We start from the raw sequence: 15929 nt of genomic DNA, 5'->3' as shown, positions 1-15929 counted from the left end.
TTAGTTGAGACAATGTCACGTCAATAAACATGAAAATGACAAACTGATAAAAGGTGCCGTTAGCAAAGAATCACTACATCAGTACTGATGAAAACTGATTCACTATTGACAAAGCAAAAAGCACCCAAGGGGACCAAGAATTTCAATTAAAATATTTAAATTAAAGATTTATTGTCCCCAAAAAACATGAAAATGAAGAGTAATGAAATCAGAATAATAGGCCATTTTATTAAAGTTATTCACTTCTGTAAAAAAAAAAAACCAAAACAATAATTATTTCACTTATAAAAAGACACGGTTAATTTTAACCAAAAACCATTGTCTGAGAGACAATTTAAGTATGTTTTGCATTAAATTACTTTTTTATTTTCAGGCAAATTTTGTTTTTGATCTAGTTTTTGTCAAAGTGAATAATTATTAAGTGACGCTAAAATGGCATATTCAACAAATAAATCTGGGAAAAAATGTTTAGGGGGAGACAATATATCTTTAAACGTTGAAAAATGATAACTTACCGTAGTGCTGACGTCACGGGACGACTTGCATCTGAGGGCTGACGGTGGGGGCGATGGTGGTCGTAGGGAACTGTTGGTACTACACAGTGATTCTTGTGAACCTACACCATAAAATAATTCCATATTTAAGCAAAATTTCATGACTAGAATGTTGAGAACGTCAGGTAAGTAATTAGTTCAATAACTGTATGCTTTATCGCGCGACATTCGACAGACAATAAACTAAATAGCTTAATTATCGTCTGCTATAACAACACAATCGTCTGATTAGCATCGTTCGTCTGCTGGTAGAGTCAGTATTGACTTCGATGCTACGGAGCGCGTAGTAGCCTACTCATCAACGTGATTGAACCCCTATCATTATACGTTACAGTAATGCATTCATTTCTGTAGGACGACAGTCGTGTTCGCATTACGTCGCCACTATGTGATGTGAACGATTCAAACTCTCATCAGTCTGCTGCTCTTCAATTTATATCACCTCAACTTAAAGATTAATGTCCCATGCATGCACATGCGCACTGAACCAGTTCACGCGCTAATGTGGTTTTTCGAATTATGTTAAAACTTGGATGAAAGATTTAACATCAAACTTAATAATATAACTGAAACATTAAGTCGTGTCAACGACGTTCTTATGTATTTCAATTAAACTAATTTTCTAATTATCTATATATAAATTTACGTAAGGGCAAAATTCGGTAAATCGCGCCTTACTTCTAGAATGTTTACTCGATGGTATATAAAGTTGGTTCGTACTTTCGATACTGATTTTAACCACCTGATGTTACCCTGTTTACTAATTAAAATGGAGTTCGATAATTAGTTATTGACGATTAAAACGAATTTAGGTTCAACGATTTGCCCCAAATAGGGGTGTTTTCCGATCGTGGTATACACTGTCCAATGCATGTCTATCTTGAAAAATACCCGCATACAATAATACGAGGATGCTTCGCATTTTCCTATCTCCTCCTACGATAATTGTTTTTAATGGATGAAAACCGGTTGAACAGCTCGAGTACAGCATCATAATGTTGAAGACAGACCTATTTTCTTAAAAACATACTATTTTGATAGATTTAATATACATTTATACAAATGTATTGATTTCCGATGAATGGAACATTCCAATAATAACTCTTTGCTTTAACACAAGTACCACCAGCTGTAGGTAAATTTATTGGCCCTTGGGGAATTAACCTAAAACGTATATATAGATATAGTATTGCAATAAATACGTATTAACATTTGTGGTCGCCATTATTGAATTTACTGTGAGTGTGGGTACTGTTAGATGTATAACACAATCATGTACAAATAAACGTATTACTGTGAGTGTAGGCCCTACTGTTATATAGAACGTACAATATACAAATAAACTGTAGTACTGACAGTTGCTTCTCAACGTTTGTATTAATTAATCATTACAAAGAATATAAACGTTGTAGTGGTACGTGTATCGTTACATGTACTACCGTATTCTATTTCAATCGACTATGACAGTGACAGTTTTAACAATAAAATATTAAGTCGCAAATGTGTTACTGTATCAAGTGGTATATTATTTATAGGCCTGTGAGTAGGCCCTACTGTTATACAAAACGTACAATATACAAATAAACTGTACTACTGACAGTTGCTTCTCAACGTTTGTATTATTATTAATTACAAAGAATATAAACGTTGTAGTGGTACGTGTATCGTTACATGTACATGCTATTTCAATGGACTATAACAGTGACAGTTTTAACAAAGTATTAAATCGCAAATGTGTTACTGTATCAAGTGGTATATTATTTATAGGCCTATCAAACATGAAAAACATATTTCGTTACTGAGTAGATAAAGAATATATTAAAACATTGTTCTTCTTTGTACCCATATCCTTTTCCCCATCCCTCAACCCTAATGTTACACACAAAACACAAATTGGGTTTGTTTAAATGAGTCCAAATAACAAATGTGGACTCATTTTGTGACAAGTTTCTCTTTCGGAAGTAATTCCCAGTGTGCTAATTTCAGTTTAATACATAAATCATCGTGTCTATTTATTCGTTTCTGTAAACAATAATAACTATTATCATCCTGCAGTACGTACATTAAAAAAAAAACATTTTTTTACGCTGAAATTACTGTGTATTCGAGAACCATCTGTGGGCACGACCTAGATGGTACGCGAGCGAAGCGAGCGTATCATCTAGTTAGGTCAATTAACCTAAAGCGGGCGGAACACTACAATTTGGTTTAAGATTTGGGTGTACCCGCAACGAAAGTAAATTTTGGTTAAATGATACGCGTCCTACTGGGAACAACGTATCCGTAGAACCATGGATATGATGCACAGTATAATTATGTGAAATTATGAAAAAAAAAATAAATATGAAATTACATCTGCCGAAGTATTTCCATTCTCATTTTTAAAGGATCCACACAAACTTAACAATTACAAAAATTAAGCTACAGTAGCCTATATTTATAATAAGCTGTTAGTAGTTTTCCTTTCAGCCTAACTTTTTGATATCGATTCAACGTCTAAACCAATCTTAAGTGACATGCTCAATGACAAGCACCTTACGACCTTTCTTATCAAATCAACGTCATTTTCTCGTACTTTTCATTACCGTCAAACTTTGTATCGTCATGTTTGTAACAGAATTTACAGAAACATGGTTGATTTTAAAAATGTTGTGTAACTAATTCATCATGATCAAAACACTATTAAAAACAATTTCAACGTTACGTCCGGATCGATATTGGTATCGATATTTTATCGACACCTGTTTGAGATCAAGAACTTGTGTAAAACCAATCAATATTGATTGAACGAGTTGTACTGCACATCAGTCTCGTGTCTAAATAAAGTTTATATATATATCAAGAAATTTTGAGGCCGATTTTACCAGTCGACTGGAAACTGGCAACGTTTCTTTCATCTATGTTAAAGTATCGTTAACTACACGACGTAAAATACTATAAATATGTCTATTTTGTGCCTAGCTTACCCGGATAAACAAAAAATGGCCATTTCTCTTCAGAAGAGAGGACAATAATAAAATACTATATTTTAAAGTGGTATCGTCCGAACCACGCGCTCATAATGAAAATATGTCAAATAATATGAACTTACTCTGAGTGTCCTCATGGTAAGAGTAGTCAGAATCTGAATCCAGTGTGACAACTAATCGTGGATTTGAAGGAACTCGCCGATGTTGATTAAACTTAAAATTCTGCAACAAAAAGAAAAATACTTTTAATATAAATATCAACGAATCGAAACCATATAATTCTTAATCCTATGGCATGTATGCTCAATAAGTAAGGTAATAAAAAGGTAATTAATACCATTAGTATTTCAGTAGTTGAATCTTCTGCTTTTCCAACGCTAGTGTTCTAAAATAAACTTCTCACGTGCATGTATATATTTCCATTTTATGAAACACCAAATACCCAATAAACCAATGATAATTGTCCAAGAACGCGCTTGATAATAATAGATCGAACTGACCACTGACAAATCAAACTATCAAACTAAACAATTTTCTTTACCTTTTTGATACTACTGTAAAAGGATGCCATTCTAGTACAATATAACCTGTCGTAAGTGGTTTAAACTGCAGAACAATGAATTATGCTTCCCTATTTGTACTTTCATATTCACTAACATTTCTCATTTTAAATCGTTACGTAAGTCTATTTGTAAACCGTATACCTTGGAATAGCTTCCAAGCACTAATACCACATGTCGGTGGAAATCAGCGGAGTGTATTACTACTGAACAGGTAAGAATTAATGATATTCTTGTGTTGTTTAAAAATAAACAAAGAGGCCTAATAATGATCCGTTGCTAATTCTTTCCTTTAAATGTCTTTATTTAGCTCGATAATGCTTTAGAATCTGTTTGTGTCCATTCGTACCTAAGCCAGCCATTTACTAAGAAGACATTGCGGTTTTAGTTTAAACTAGCGTATTTATCATTACGCTCTCACTATAAATAACGTATTAGAATTAGATTACCGTATTTAACTATGAGAGAGCAACATAATCAAACAAATAATTTCCGGAATTGTAACATTTTTTTCTATAATGTATCTTTCTCATCTTTCTGAAAAAGACTTAACGCTTCGCTGATTTAACTTCTTTTTAGACTTCAAAATAGATTTAGACGAAGTCAGTCAACTGTACGATACGCGGAATGGTGTGGTTACCATTGACTGGTTGGTCAACATGGAAATACTATTTGCCCTTTAGTTGTTTTTTCTCTCTTTGTTTACGTTAAATTGTTAAGAGAGTGAAGATGATTCCACAAAAGCCATCGTATTATTGCGACTATATAGATATTTTAAGGTGACACAAACAACAAATGATATAACATCGTGCTCAACATTGTTTCTCTTTCTATGTCTGCGTATTTGTATTGTAGGGGCTCTCATTAGACAAGCTATTGCTTCTAATGCGGGCCCCAGTTGTTGTCATCATAACTGAATAAATCTGTATACAAATTAATTAATGGTATTTTAAAATGTTAAAACAAAAAAAGAAAAAAAACCCGATAAAAACATAATACTAAAATAATATCCCCCTCTCAAACAAAAATGAGCGTCGCAAAAATAAACAAAAATAAAATTATCACTCGTCTTCATCCTCCTTCACACAAAGTGAGCGTCAGCGTCAATCGGACGTCCTGGTGACGGTAGCCCTGATAATAACCTGTATATACGTTACCTTAATCGATTGCCTGACATCAACCAAATTAAACAATAGATACTACCTTTGAATTAAAAGCAATTCTTTTGATATCACAATCGACAAACGTATCTTAATACAAACTCGGCCTAATTGGAAATTAATGTACATTGCAGATATTACAACGGAGACTATTTGTGATGACAGTAACTGATCGAATATAATTTCCAGGATTCAACGGGCTAATTTCCTAGAAATAAATCGAATACGGTCATGATTCTGTGAAATAATATGGCGTACAGTACAACATGGAGGAAAGTACTAGTAAACATAAATATAGACGAACGTATTATAAATATAGGCCTACGTATAATATATTTAAATACAGAGTAAATCATCTAGGCCCTTTGTGTGTAATGCGATAAACAACATGATCGTTTTGGTACTATTAGAATATTAACCTAGATAGTGTCAAAGTCGCCCACCTCATTTCCTGAATTGGCCATTACAATACATTATTGTTAAACATGTCTTTAAGCTAAAAGGGCCATATACATGGCTGCAGTCGCGTGCGCAAATTTGAGTTAGTGTTTACCGACTCATCGACCAACCGACCAACATAGTGAGCTATAATTATAATAACTCCTGCCAGAAAATAGACCTCAGCGACTTGATACCATAAAAAAGATGCTTCATCGCTATTCCATTCTCTGTTGATCGTCCACAAAGGTAGAGTATGTATCAGTTGGCCTAAGTAAGTAACTGTTGGGAATAGTGGGAAGAGAAAGGGGGTGGAGACGAACCACGTAGCAATGATGGATATAGTTACCATTATTTGGATTAAAATTATTAAAAATGTTCACTTTCACAATATGTTCGAGAAAAAAAAATAGAATACCTAGTTCAGCAAATCCCGAGTTTGGCAAGACAAGTTTCAAAGTTTGCAAGTGTAGTCCAGTTGACAAACAAAATGTAGAAACTAGCTTTTTGTGCAGACGTTAGCCATGCACCTTACTGATTAGTTCACTGAGGTATATGAAATCAGCCAATACAATCATAGTCTTACAGTCATGTGCTCTGACGGTGGACATAATGACCCGGCAACATTTCAAACATTGGAAAACTCATACCATTTGCTAGATAAAAGACTTGCCCTTACTAAAACACTCAAATTCGACTTTGAATTAATTAATATTAATTACTGATGATTTTTTTACTGGCATAGCAACAACACACCACAAACAAACAAGCAATTAACATTTAAAGAAAATAATTAAAAGATTACCAATAACAAACAAAAACACGAAGAGGAAATTAAAAGAAAATAATTATAAGATTACAATAACAAAAACGTAGGAAGACGAAACTGGAAACTACCAAGCACAGTACTTGAAACGCCCTGATAACACATCCACACATTTTGTACATAGCCGTACAGTACTTGTATTGTACTGTAATAAATGGAAACGTTACAAAACAACTGAAAAAATATATAATAGATTGAATATTATTGATTGAATATTATCGATTTACAATTATTGATTGGACATTATTGATTGGACATTATTGATAGAATATTATTGATTGAACGATATTGAATTAACAATATTGATTGAATTTTATTGATTGAGCATTACTGATTGAATATTATTGATGAATATTATTGATTTAATATTATTGATATACTAATATTGATTAACATTTCTGGTTCAACATTATTGATTATCATTGATAAAACATTGATAAAACATTATTGATAAAACATTATTGATAAAACATTATTGATAAAACATTTTTGATTGAACATTATTGATTGAATATCATTGATAAAACATTATTGATAAAACATTATTGATTGAACATTATTGATTGAATATCATTGATAAAACATTATCGATAAAACATTATTGATTGAACATTATTGATTAAATATCATTGATAAAACATTATTGATAAAACATTATTGATTGAACATTATTGATTGAATATCATTGATAAAACATTATTGATTGAACATTATTGATTAAATATCATTGATAAAACATTATTGATAAAACATTATTGATTGAACATTTTTGATTGAATATCATTGATAAAACATTATTGATAAAACATTATTGATTGAACATTATTGATTGAATATCATTGATAAAACATTATTGATAAAACATTATTGATTGTACATTATTGAATGAATATCATTGATTGAAATTATTGATTAAAATTACTGATATTGACTGATATTGATTCATTGAATATTATTGATTGATTTTGATTCACTGAATATTATTGATTGAATAGTATTGATTAAATATTGATTGAAGACTGGAAAAACATGTAAAAGGCGTTTCCCTAGTAAGCTAATGTTTATTGACCAAGATGTGCTCATTTATATAGAAACGTGCCACTTTTGTTAGAACGAATTATTAGTGTAGCAGAATGCTATTAAAGAAGAACCTCTTTTAAGGGACTTCGTTGTCCCCGTAATAGGAGTGCCGCTTGAATAGCAGTTGGGCCGTAGTGTAAACCATGCATTTCCCCTTGCTCGTTTCCTTTAGTAAGGTATATCAAAGGAGGGATTCAAATAATAACTGTATACATTTGTAGAAACACAGTAATTATGTACACATATAATGCTAGTGATGATACTTCTTGTATTTTTGTTTGTTTCTATTCAGACGATGACCAACGTAGCATTGATTCATTACAGGTTTCATATGATCAAGCTTCTATATATAGAATGTATAATGTTAGATTTTACGTGTTTGAACGGTGTATTTTATATCCAAAATGTCAATTTTAATAGTATCGTACATTATATTTTTACAGTAGGAAATTAATTAGCAAAATTTAAAGGTGAAGACGCCTAGGGTTTACTTCTTACTGTTGAAGTAAATATGATTTCTGCGAATTATACATTTTGTTGTATACGTTTTGTGGACGTACTAGCCTACAGGGAGGTAAGCGAACCGACAATGGTGAAAGCTAAGACGTAAATGATTCATGAGAGACGTCTAACGACTAAATTTAGATATCATGTTTATTAAAATAACTATATAGGCAGTATCATTATTCTGATTGTTATAATACGCGCAATCTTAAATGAAACGTGTGGGTAATAGGGAGAGTACTGTTGTCGGGGTGACCCGACACAACTAACCCGACAACGGTTAAAGCAAAGACGTAAATGATTCATGACGTCTAACGACTAAATTTAGATATCATGTTTATTAAAATAACTATATAGGCAGGTATAATGATTATTATAATACGGGCAATCTTAAAGGAGCGTGTGTGTTGGTATATAAAGTACAGTCTTTTGTTCCGGTATGGAACTAGAAAGTTACCACCCAACCAATGAGTTCAGTGTACCCGGCATATAACTATAAAGTATATAACAAACCATTGATTGTCATATTTTGTGGTTAACCGTTATCGGACAAAACTTTTACTAGGAATTAATCGTTTGAATAAAATAGGCGGCAGATATATATCTGTATCGGAAATCTACTAGTTGAACGGCAGTGTAATGACCGGGCTCATTCGAACTTTCACCTACGTTGAACGTCATTTCTGAGACGTAAAATACTATGTATATGAGGAGATTTATACCGATTTGGCATGTGTTTTTTTTAATTATCCCAATAAAACCCACACTAAAGAGTATGTATATTTTGCACATCAGATTTGATAGTGATGTGAATAAATGTGAAGTATATGCAATCTGCGTTGGCGGTGATTCACCGTCATAGTCTGAACTTTCTATCTTGAATAAATAACATTGCTAATATTATTACCGATATTAAAAAAATGTGAATATTTCATTGATAACAACCAGGGTAATGGTGAAAATGGTAAAGATGATTACTATGATTTTCATGACGATGCTGATTACAAAGGTGATGACGATGATTATGATGGTGATGACGTGATAATAATGGTGCAGGTGGTGATGATAATTAAAATGCTGGTGATAATAATTAGATAGATGATAATGACGATTATAATGATTGTGCTGGTTTAGTTTGTTGTATTTGTTTATCAATGGTATTGATAATATCGTGATAAAGATGTTGGCAATGATGATGATGACGGTGAAAAAGAAGAAGATGATGATGATGATGATGAATGATGATGATGACGAAGCATAATGACAAATGATGATGATGATGTTGATGATGTTGATTATGATGGTAATGATGAATGATGTCGATGATGACGATGATGTCGATGATGATGGCGATGATGATGACGACGATGACGACGACGACGATGATGACGATGATGATGACAGCGATGATGATGACGGTGAATAGGAAAAAGACAACAACGAAGATGATTATAATATATGATGATTCTCTGTACTATTTTTGATTTCTAATTCGTTGCAGTTCAAATAAAACATTTAAAAAACACATGCGTTGCTAAGCAACGATGACGCGGTACACTAATAGAGGTTGCTGGAATTGATTCACAGGCTACTATTAATAATGTATAATCTATACCATTCGATGACTCACAATACAAATTGAAGATGTTAATTTCAATACAGAGTTTCCCCACAATGAGTGATATAGATTTGATTACAATTTTTAATCTCTACAAGTGGCAATGGAATATGAGTTTACAGGTAGCCCTTTGTGTAAAAGTTATATTTAATAACATAAAGAATAATTAACGTGTTGCTACATGTATGTACGTATTGTGAATCTCACGGCAAAAGCAAATACAATTTGTATATTGATGTAATTACACGATGTTTGGTAGTGATAATAATAATTATTTGGTTGTTGTAGTACAGAGCATAAATAGTAAAAAAGAATTGGATGTCTGATTTGAGCCGATCTAAGTACTTGTAACTTTGCAAAATTAATCCTAACTTAAGTACTACGTACTAAACCTTTTCACTGTTTTAAAGCGAACACAAAGATTAGTAAATCACAGAGGAGTACTTAGCTTGGTGAATTTTGCAATTGGAATGTGGATACTTGATTATAATACCGATAGACAGGTTGGAAAAAATGATCGATCAGAATCGATAAAAACAGCAACTCAAATGAAGTGGAGAAAAATATGCAACAATAAAAAAAGTAAATTGCGCGCCAAAAAGGCAGATGCATAATAAGCAGACTACTTACCCCCATATTATGCCTATGTATTAATTTAGAGCACATAGGCTAAGAAATACGGCACACACTCGGTGCAAACTTGGAATTAAGAGGTAGATGAGGCTATATCTATCAAGGTGTTTGCCTACAGAGTTCTGCTTGTAGGCTGCCTGGGTCACATGAAGCGAACTTGGATTTAAGAGACAGATGAGGCTATCTATCAGGGTGTAGGCCTACAGAGTTCTGCTTGTAGGCTGCCTGGGTCACATGAAGCGATAGTAATAATGACTGTATCAACAATAACTAGCCTATACTACAGTTTGTGTGTGATTTTAATCGTTACCGGTTTAGCTGGAATGAAGTAATACGTCACAATATCAAGGCTTGGCTCCAGGAAATCCCGGTAAGATATATTAAAATACAGTTTAATAAACATAATTTAATAAAAACATAATTTAATAAAAACAGAAAACTAAACATATACATTGATAATAATCGTGTTCCTCCAAATACAAACCATAATGTGACCATCATAAAATAACTGATAAAAACAGATAAAAAAATCACACGATTCTCTCCAATGACAATGTTATAGTCTGCAGTATCATAGGCAAATTCCGTAATACAGCTTTCCATTTTATCACATGTGATACCTGTTTCGCGGAAGGTTAGGTTTAGAAAGGTTAGTGTCGATGCCTCATATGAGAAACATATGTGATGCTGTATCATGGATTATGCCTTTGTTACTGGAAACGTTTGTATATTCGGTTTCAATTTATATTATGCAGATGTATAGAGTTTATACGGACATATTTAATGTTCACGTACATTCTTTAACTAGGCCTATATAATATATAGGCCTAGATAAATCACCTTTTATACAGTAACTGACATTAAGGGAAATTCCCCAACCATACACCAAAAGTTGCGGTTGACTAGTCCAAATTACTAAAATAATGTGTTTGTAAACTTGACATGACGGGTTAGACAGATCACTAATTATAACGTCGTACGCGTGGGCCTATTTACCCGTCTGAGGAGAAATAAAAACACAAATCATATTTCCCCTCGAGGAAATACAAAATAAAACAATATTTTTAAAGAAAACAATAAAATATAATTTATAGTTGCTTCTTCCAAATCTGAAAACACATGAACCAATTTTTTTTTTTTGTAATTGACACATACTTCATAATTATGTGGTTAATAATAGTTAAGTACCGGAGACATTACGGCAAATATTATTTCAAAATTGTGTACTACCGACGTACCGACCTACTAGACTAAACCAATATTGAGTCTACGATTTGAGGCCCAAGTTCAAATAAAAAAGTTATGCCTTTTAATAGTAGACCTGAACACGCAGAAACCCAACTGATAACGGATAAGTAACTCGGAATAAAATACGAACGAAATCAAAACTATCATTTCAAGACCACGCCCATTCACTTTCCTCTTCATTAGTGGGCGTAGTCTTATAATCACGTGGTCTTTAGTGATTTGTGATAGACTGAATAAAGGCTGCACGAAGCATCGTATAAGTTTATCTGCACATGCGCTGTAGTGACAGCATTCCTTACTTTTGCCGATTCAGTTGTTTAGTTAGGCCGGGTAAGTTGGTAACTCCACCTACCAACTCACCCGGGTAAACTAGGCGTGACTGACTGTAAAACAACATCGTCAGGAATTTTGCGCGCCCTTAATTGTCGTGATTGGTTTCCAAATTGCAAAAAGCGCCAAAATGTTGGGTTACCGAACCATCTGACAGGCCTTCAGAGTTCCATTTATCTTATGTTGGAATATGAGAGTTATTTGAATATAAATTAAATCATAATAGGTAAAGAAAATAATTATTTCCGACGTTTGCAATTACATTTTATCGATTGTTCATGTCACATAAAGTTTAAGGTAAAGATATTAATATTTAAATTAAAATATGACGTCAGCTGACGTCATTAGTTAAAGTAAATTAATGATATGCAACAGGTAGGCAATTAAAATAGGTTATATTACATCAATATTGTATTGACTGATCATAAGGTAAATATTTTGAGTTGACTGATGACGTCAGAAATTTGCATTTAAAATAAACGGTATGCAACGTGCTGTCAGATAATAGTAACAGGGTTCATACGGTGAACATACCTTTCGATTACTGTCAGTATAATCTACATAATCTCGTGCGGTAATCGTTTTGATTTTAATCAAGAATATTTTCCCTCGAATGTAATCTTAAAGCGCACGCGAGTAGGCCTATTTGTGGGATGAGTACTTTATATGTATTACTACAAAGTGAAATAGACCTACTACCAGTAGAGCTATCAAGGGGTACCCTACGGGACCCAAACACGTGTCCATCAATAAGGGTGTCCCCCTGAATAAGATTGTCCCCCTAAATAAGATTGTCCCCTGAATAGTGTTCAATTGGCCATTCGGTACTAAAGCATGACATGAAGGGTGTCTCAAAATAGTGGGGAGGGTGGGGGAGAGAGAAGATTTATTGTGTGTCAAAGGGGAATTGCTGAACAGTCAAAGGGACACCTTCGAGACCAATTAGATTGTCCCCTTAATAGAGCTGTACCATAAATAGGGGTTGACTCTGTGTTCAAAATACATTTCCCCCTAGTCACTTCATGGAAAGAAATCCCTTAAAAAGGTGTCTTCTAAATAGAGGTGTACCAAAAGAAGGATGTACTACTGTGTATATGCACCACCAAGCTAGTGCTTGTACGAATTCAGTAGTAGACCTGCTCACTTTATTATACGCATCATGACAATCCGTAACGTTTTTGAAAAGAAATACATAATGTTTGTACTTCGTTGATTGCCTTGCCATACATACCATACATAACATACATTTCATAATAAATTATATTTAGTATTTAAGTTAATTTCAGTACTTAAGCTTAAAACTCATACCCGCCTCTATACTTGCGCATTACTTTTCAAGCCCCCACACCCTCCTTCAATATTCAATCTATACAAAATGCCGGGCAGTCATTGGTGGCATGGATACCACGTGTGATTCGTACGACACACTCGAGAACCGGTTTTTATTTTGAACAAAAATAGTGTAGGCCTATTCAAGAATTAAAAAGTCACGTATTCATATCTGAACCTCGGCATTATGTGGTAGGGTGGCCTAGTTCCTTTTCACGCCACCCATCCTCCCTAGTATTTTCACCCATGTACTCATTTACAGCGGAGTAGACTGGGAGTTGTTGGGAATTGAACCCGGGTATCTCTGTATGACGGTCAAGTGCCCTACCATTCGGTTACCCAACACAGAACACTCGAATATTAATAGTTATAATAACAAGTTTGTAAATTACAATTACGATGAATCAGATTATTTATTTGTGTATACATACTGACAGGTGTGTAAATTTAAGTTGTTTTATAGTAGGCCTAGTCATTTACAAATTACAATTAAATTGAAATGTGCAACAAGTGTTACTTACCATTATTGGCGACGGACAAGGCGATAAAGGCGGCGATACTGTTTCATCCGACCTGTAAATATTAAGTCCATTCTCAGAGCTTGAACCCATCCGTTTTATCATACGACCGGACCGCACTGCCTGCGGTCTGACGGCGTTAAACTGATCCACGTCGGCGCCGTACTCAAAGCCGTTATGTTCGTGCATGACAAGAAGTCCGTTCTTGCGAATTCGCTCCATATTTCGCCAGCCAGACATGCTTTCAGACGCGTCGCACTGTTCGCACGTCAAGATCGGTTCTGTCTGAACACTTTTCTCAACCATTCTTGAATTTCCGCATTGAGTTGTGACGTCACGCAGCCAAGGAAATCTCGAAGAATTAGTTTCGCCAACGATGTCAAATGCTCCGTAATCCGAATCTATACTACCGCCCTCTCTAGAACTAAAACTTTCCAAAGACACGCTACCGTTGATAGTATTATTGTTTATAGTTGTCATGGTGAATTCAGATTCGGAATTTTTCAAGTGTTCGACAGTGGATAATGATTTGGAACGAGCATTTCTTTGTAAATGAGAAGGGTAATCATTGGTACCTAATGTATTCGATCTGTGCCTAGTCTCGTCTGCTACAGACTTTGCTTTTCTTCTCGTAAGAGTTCGACTCCTTTTTCCAGAATGCTTATACTCAGCATAAAATGCTACAGAGAAAATATAGAAAACAAATTATATAAATCTTCTGAACATAATATTTTATTTGTCCTGTTCTAAATTAAATTATCTTATATATTCTACTAACGCCACATGGCAATTTCACCTGCCGGAATATTTGACAAATGGTGGAATGTCTAAACAAAAGTTGTATTGTAAATACATTTCGCGATAGCAATAAGGTGTGTGTGATTTTGCCCAAATATGGTAGTGGTAAATCCAAATATGGTAGTGAAATACACAAATATGGTAGTGATATGACATCATCAAATAAGTACTGAAAATCGGATACTTCGACAGCATCTTACAAACAACTCCTAACTATATTATTAGTAGGGCATATTATTATTCGCTTAATAAATAAAACAAGAATTATTGATTTAATAGATTAAAATAATAGTGATGTCTGACAAGTTCCAGCAAATAACATATACAGTATGCCTAATTGATATTTCTATAAGCCTACAATAAGTTACTTGCATATCTTTAAAAAAATTCACTAAATATGTTTCGTTTACTCATCAGTTTATTTAATAATAATAATATCGTGGATTTATATAACCCCTAATGTTGTGAAACCTCTAAGCGCTGAATATTATTACTCAAGTCGATTTTTTTTTGCGATCAGTCCCATAATGCAGCGCAAAGTTGTGTCTTGATCTAACTGGGTACCCATTTATACTCCTGGGTGGAGAGAGGCAAACGTAAGTAAAGTATCTTGCCTACGGATACAAGCAATGCGGCTACAGTTAGATTCGAACCTCGATCTGACGATCAGTAGTCCAACGTCCAACACACTGTGCCACACGCCCTCACTACAACGAATGCACAAGTTATCCGATGCGTTTAAAATTGGATTTATGATGTTTGGGGTAGAACCACCAGATTTGTTTAAGCTCGTATTTTACCAATTATCATATTTTACAAAACTGGTAATTAATCCTAAAGCTTGGTTCCCACTAGAACGCAACGCAATGACGTAAGCCGCAACGCAAGCAAATTGACCAATCCAAGCGATGGATTATTCGAACCGTTACTTGTGATTGGTCAATTCGCTTCCGAATCAAGCATAAGACAACAATAATTGTCGAGAACTATCAACAATAGCATTATGTTGTTTTTTTGTAAATTAATGTATACGAATGCTCTGAAATTCAATATTACACAGTGCTAAAATAAAGAGAAAGGGTAATTGGTTTGTATTGTCAATTCTTCTCGGGGGAACTATAGGCTGTTTTTACTTCGTAAAAAAGCCCATTAAATGTTACAACGTAATAGGCCTACGAAAAGCAGTTGCTCCTAGCAATCAACAGTGTTAAGTACCGTACATATGCTTAACTACACCAGTATGGATCCTATTTTTGATTTATAATAATTAGAACAAAACATGAGGCTGGAACATGAGGCTGGCACTACACTGTCGATGCCTTCGCAACAACATTCTTAACCCATTATTGTAGCATTACATGAAA

The 15929-nt window shown here is 33.9% G+C and overlaps 1 protein-coding gene across 5 annotated transcripts in view; it reads right to left on the bottom strand.

The window, feature by feature from the left end:
- LOC140058856 (pleckstrin homology domain-containing family G member 7-like) overlaps nt 1-15929 on the bottom strand; it is a 113822-nt gene that overhangs the window by 19002 nt on the left and 78891 nt on the right. For all 5 annotated transcript variants that reach the window (XM_072104618.1, XM_072104619.1, XM_072104620.1 and 2 more), the window contains 3 exons: nt 13771-14447; nt 3646-3745; nt 516-616 (listed from right to left, as the gene is read on the bottom strand). In XM_072104618.1, the coding sequence (XP_071960719.1) occupies nt 516-616; nt 3646-3745; nt 13771-14447 (878 nt within the window). The remainder of the gene's footprint in view (nt 1-515; nt 617-3645; nt 3746-13770; nt 14448-15929) is intronic.

Source organism: Antedon mediterranea, chromosome 9, assembly GCF_964355755.1.
Source record: "Antedon mediterranea chromosome 9, ecAntMedi1.1, whole genome shotgun sequence".
Classification (NCBI taxonomy): Eukaryota; Metazoa; Echinodermata; class Crinoidea; order Comatulida; family Antedonidae; genus Antedon; species Antedon mediterranea.
Note: the sequence above shows the minus strand (reverse complement) of the source record. Positions and strands in the feature narration are given on the sequence as shown.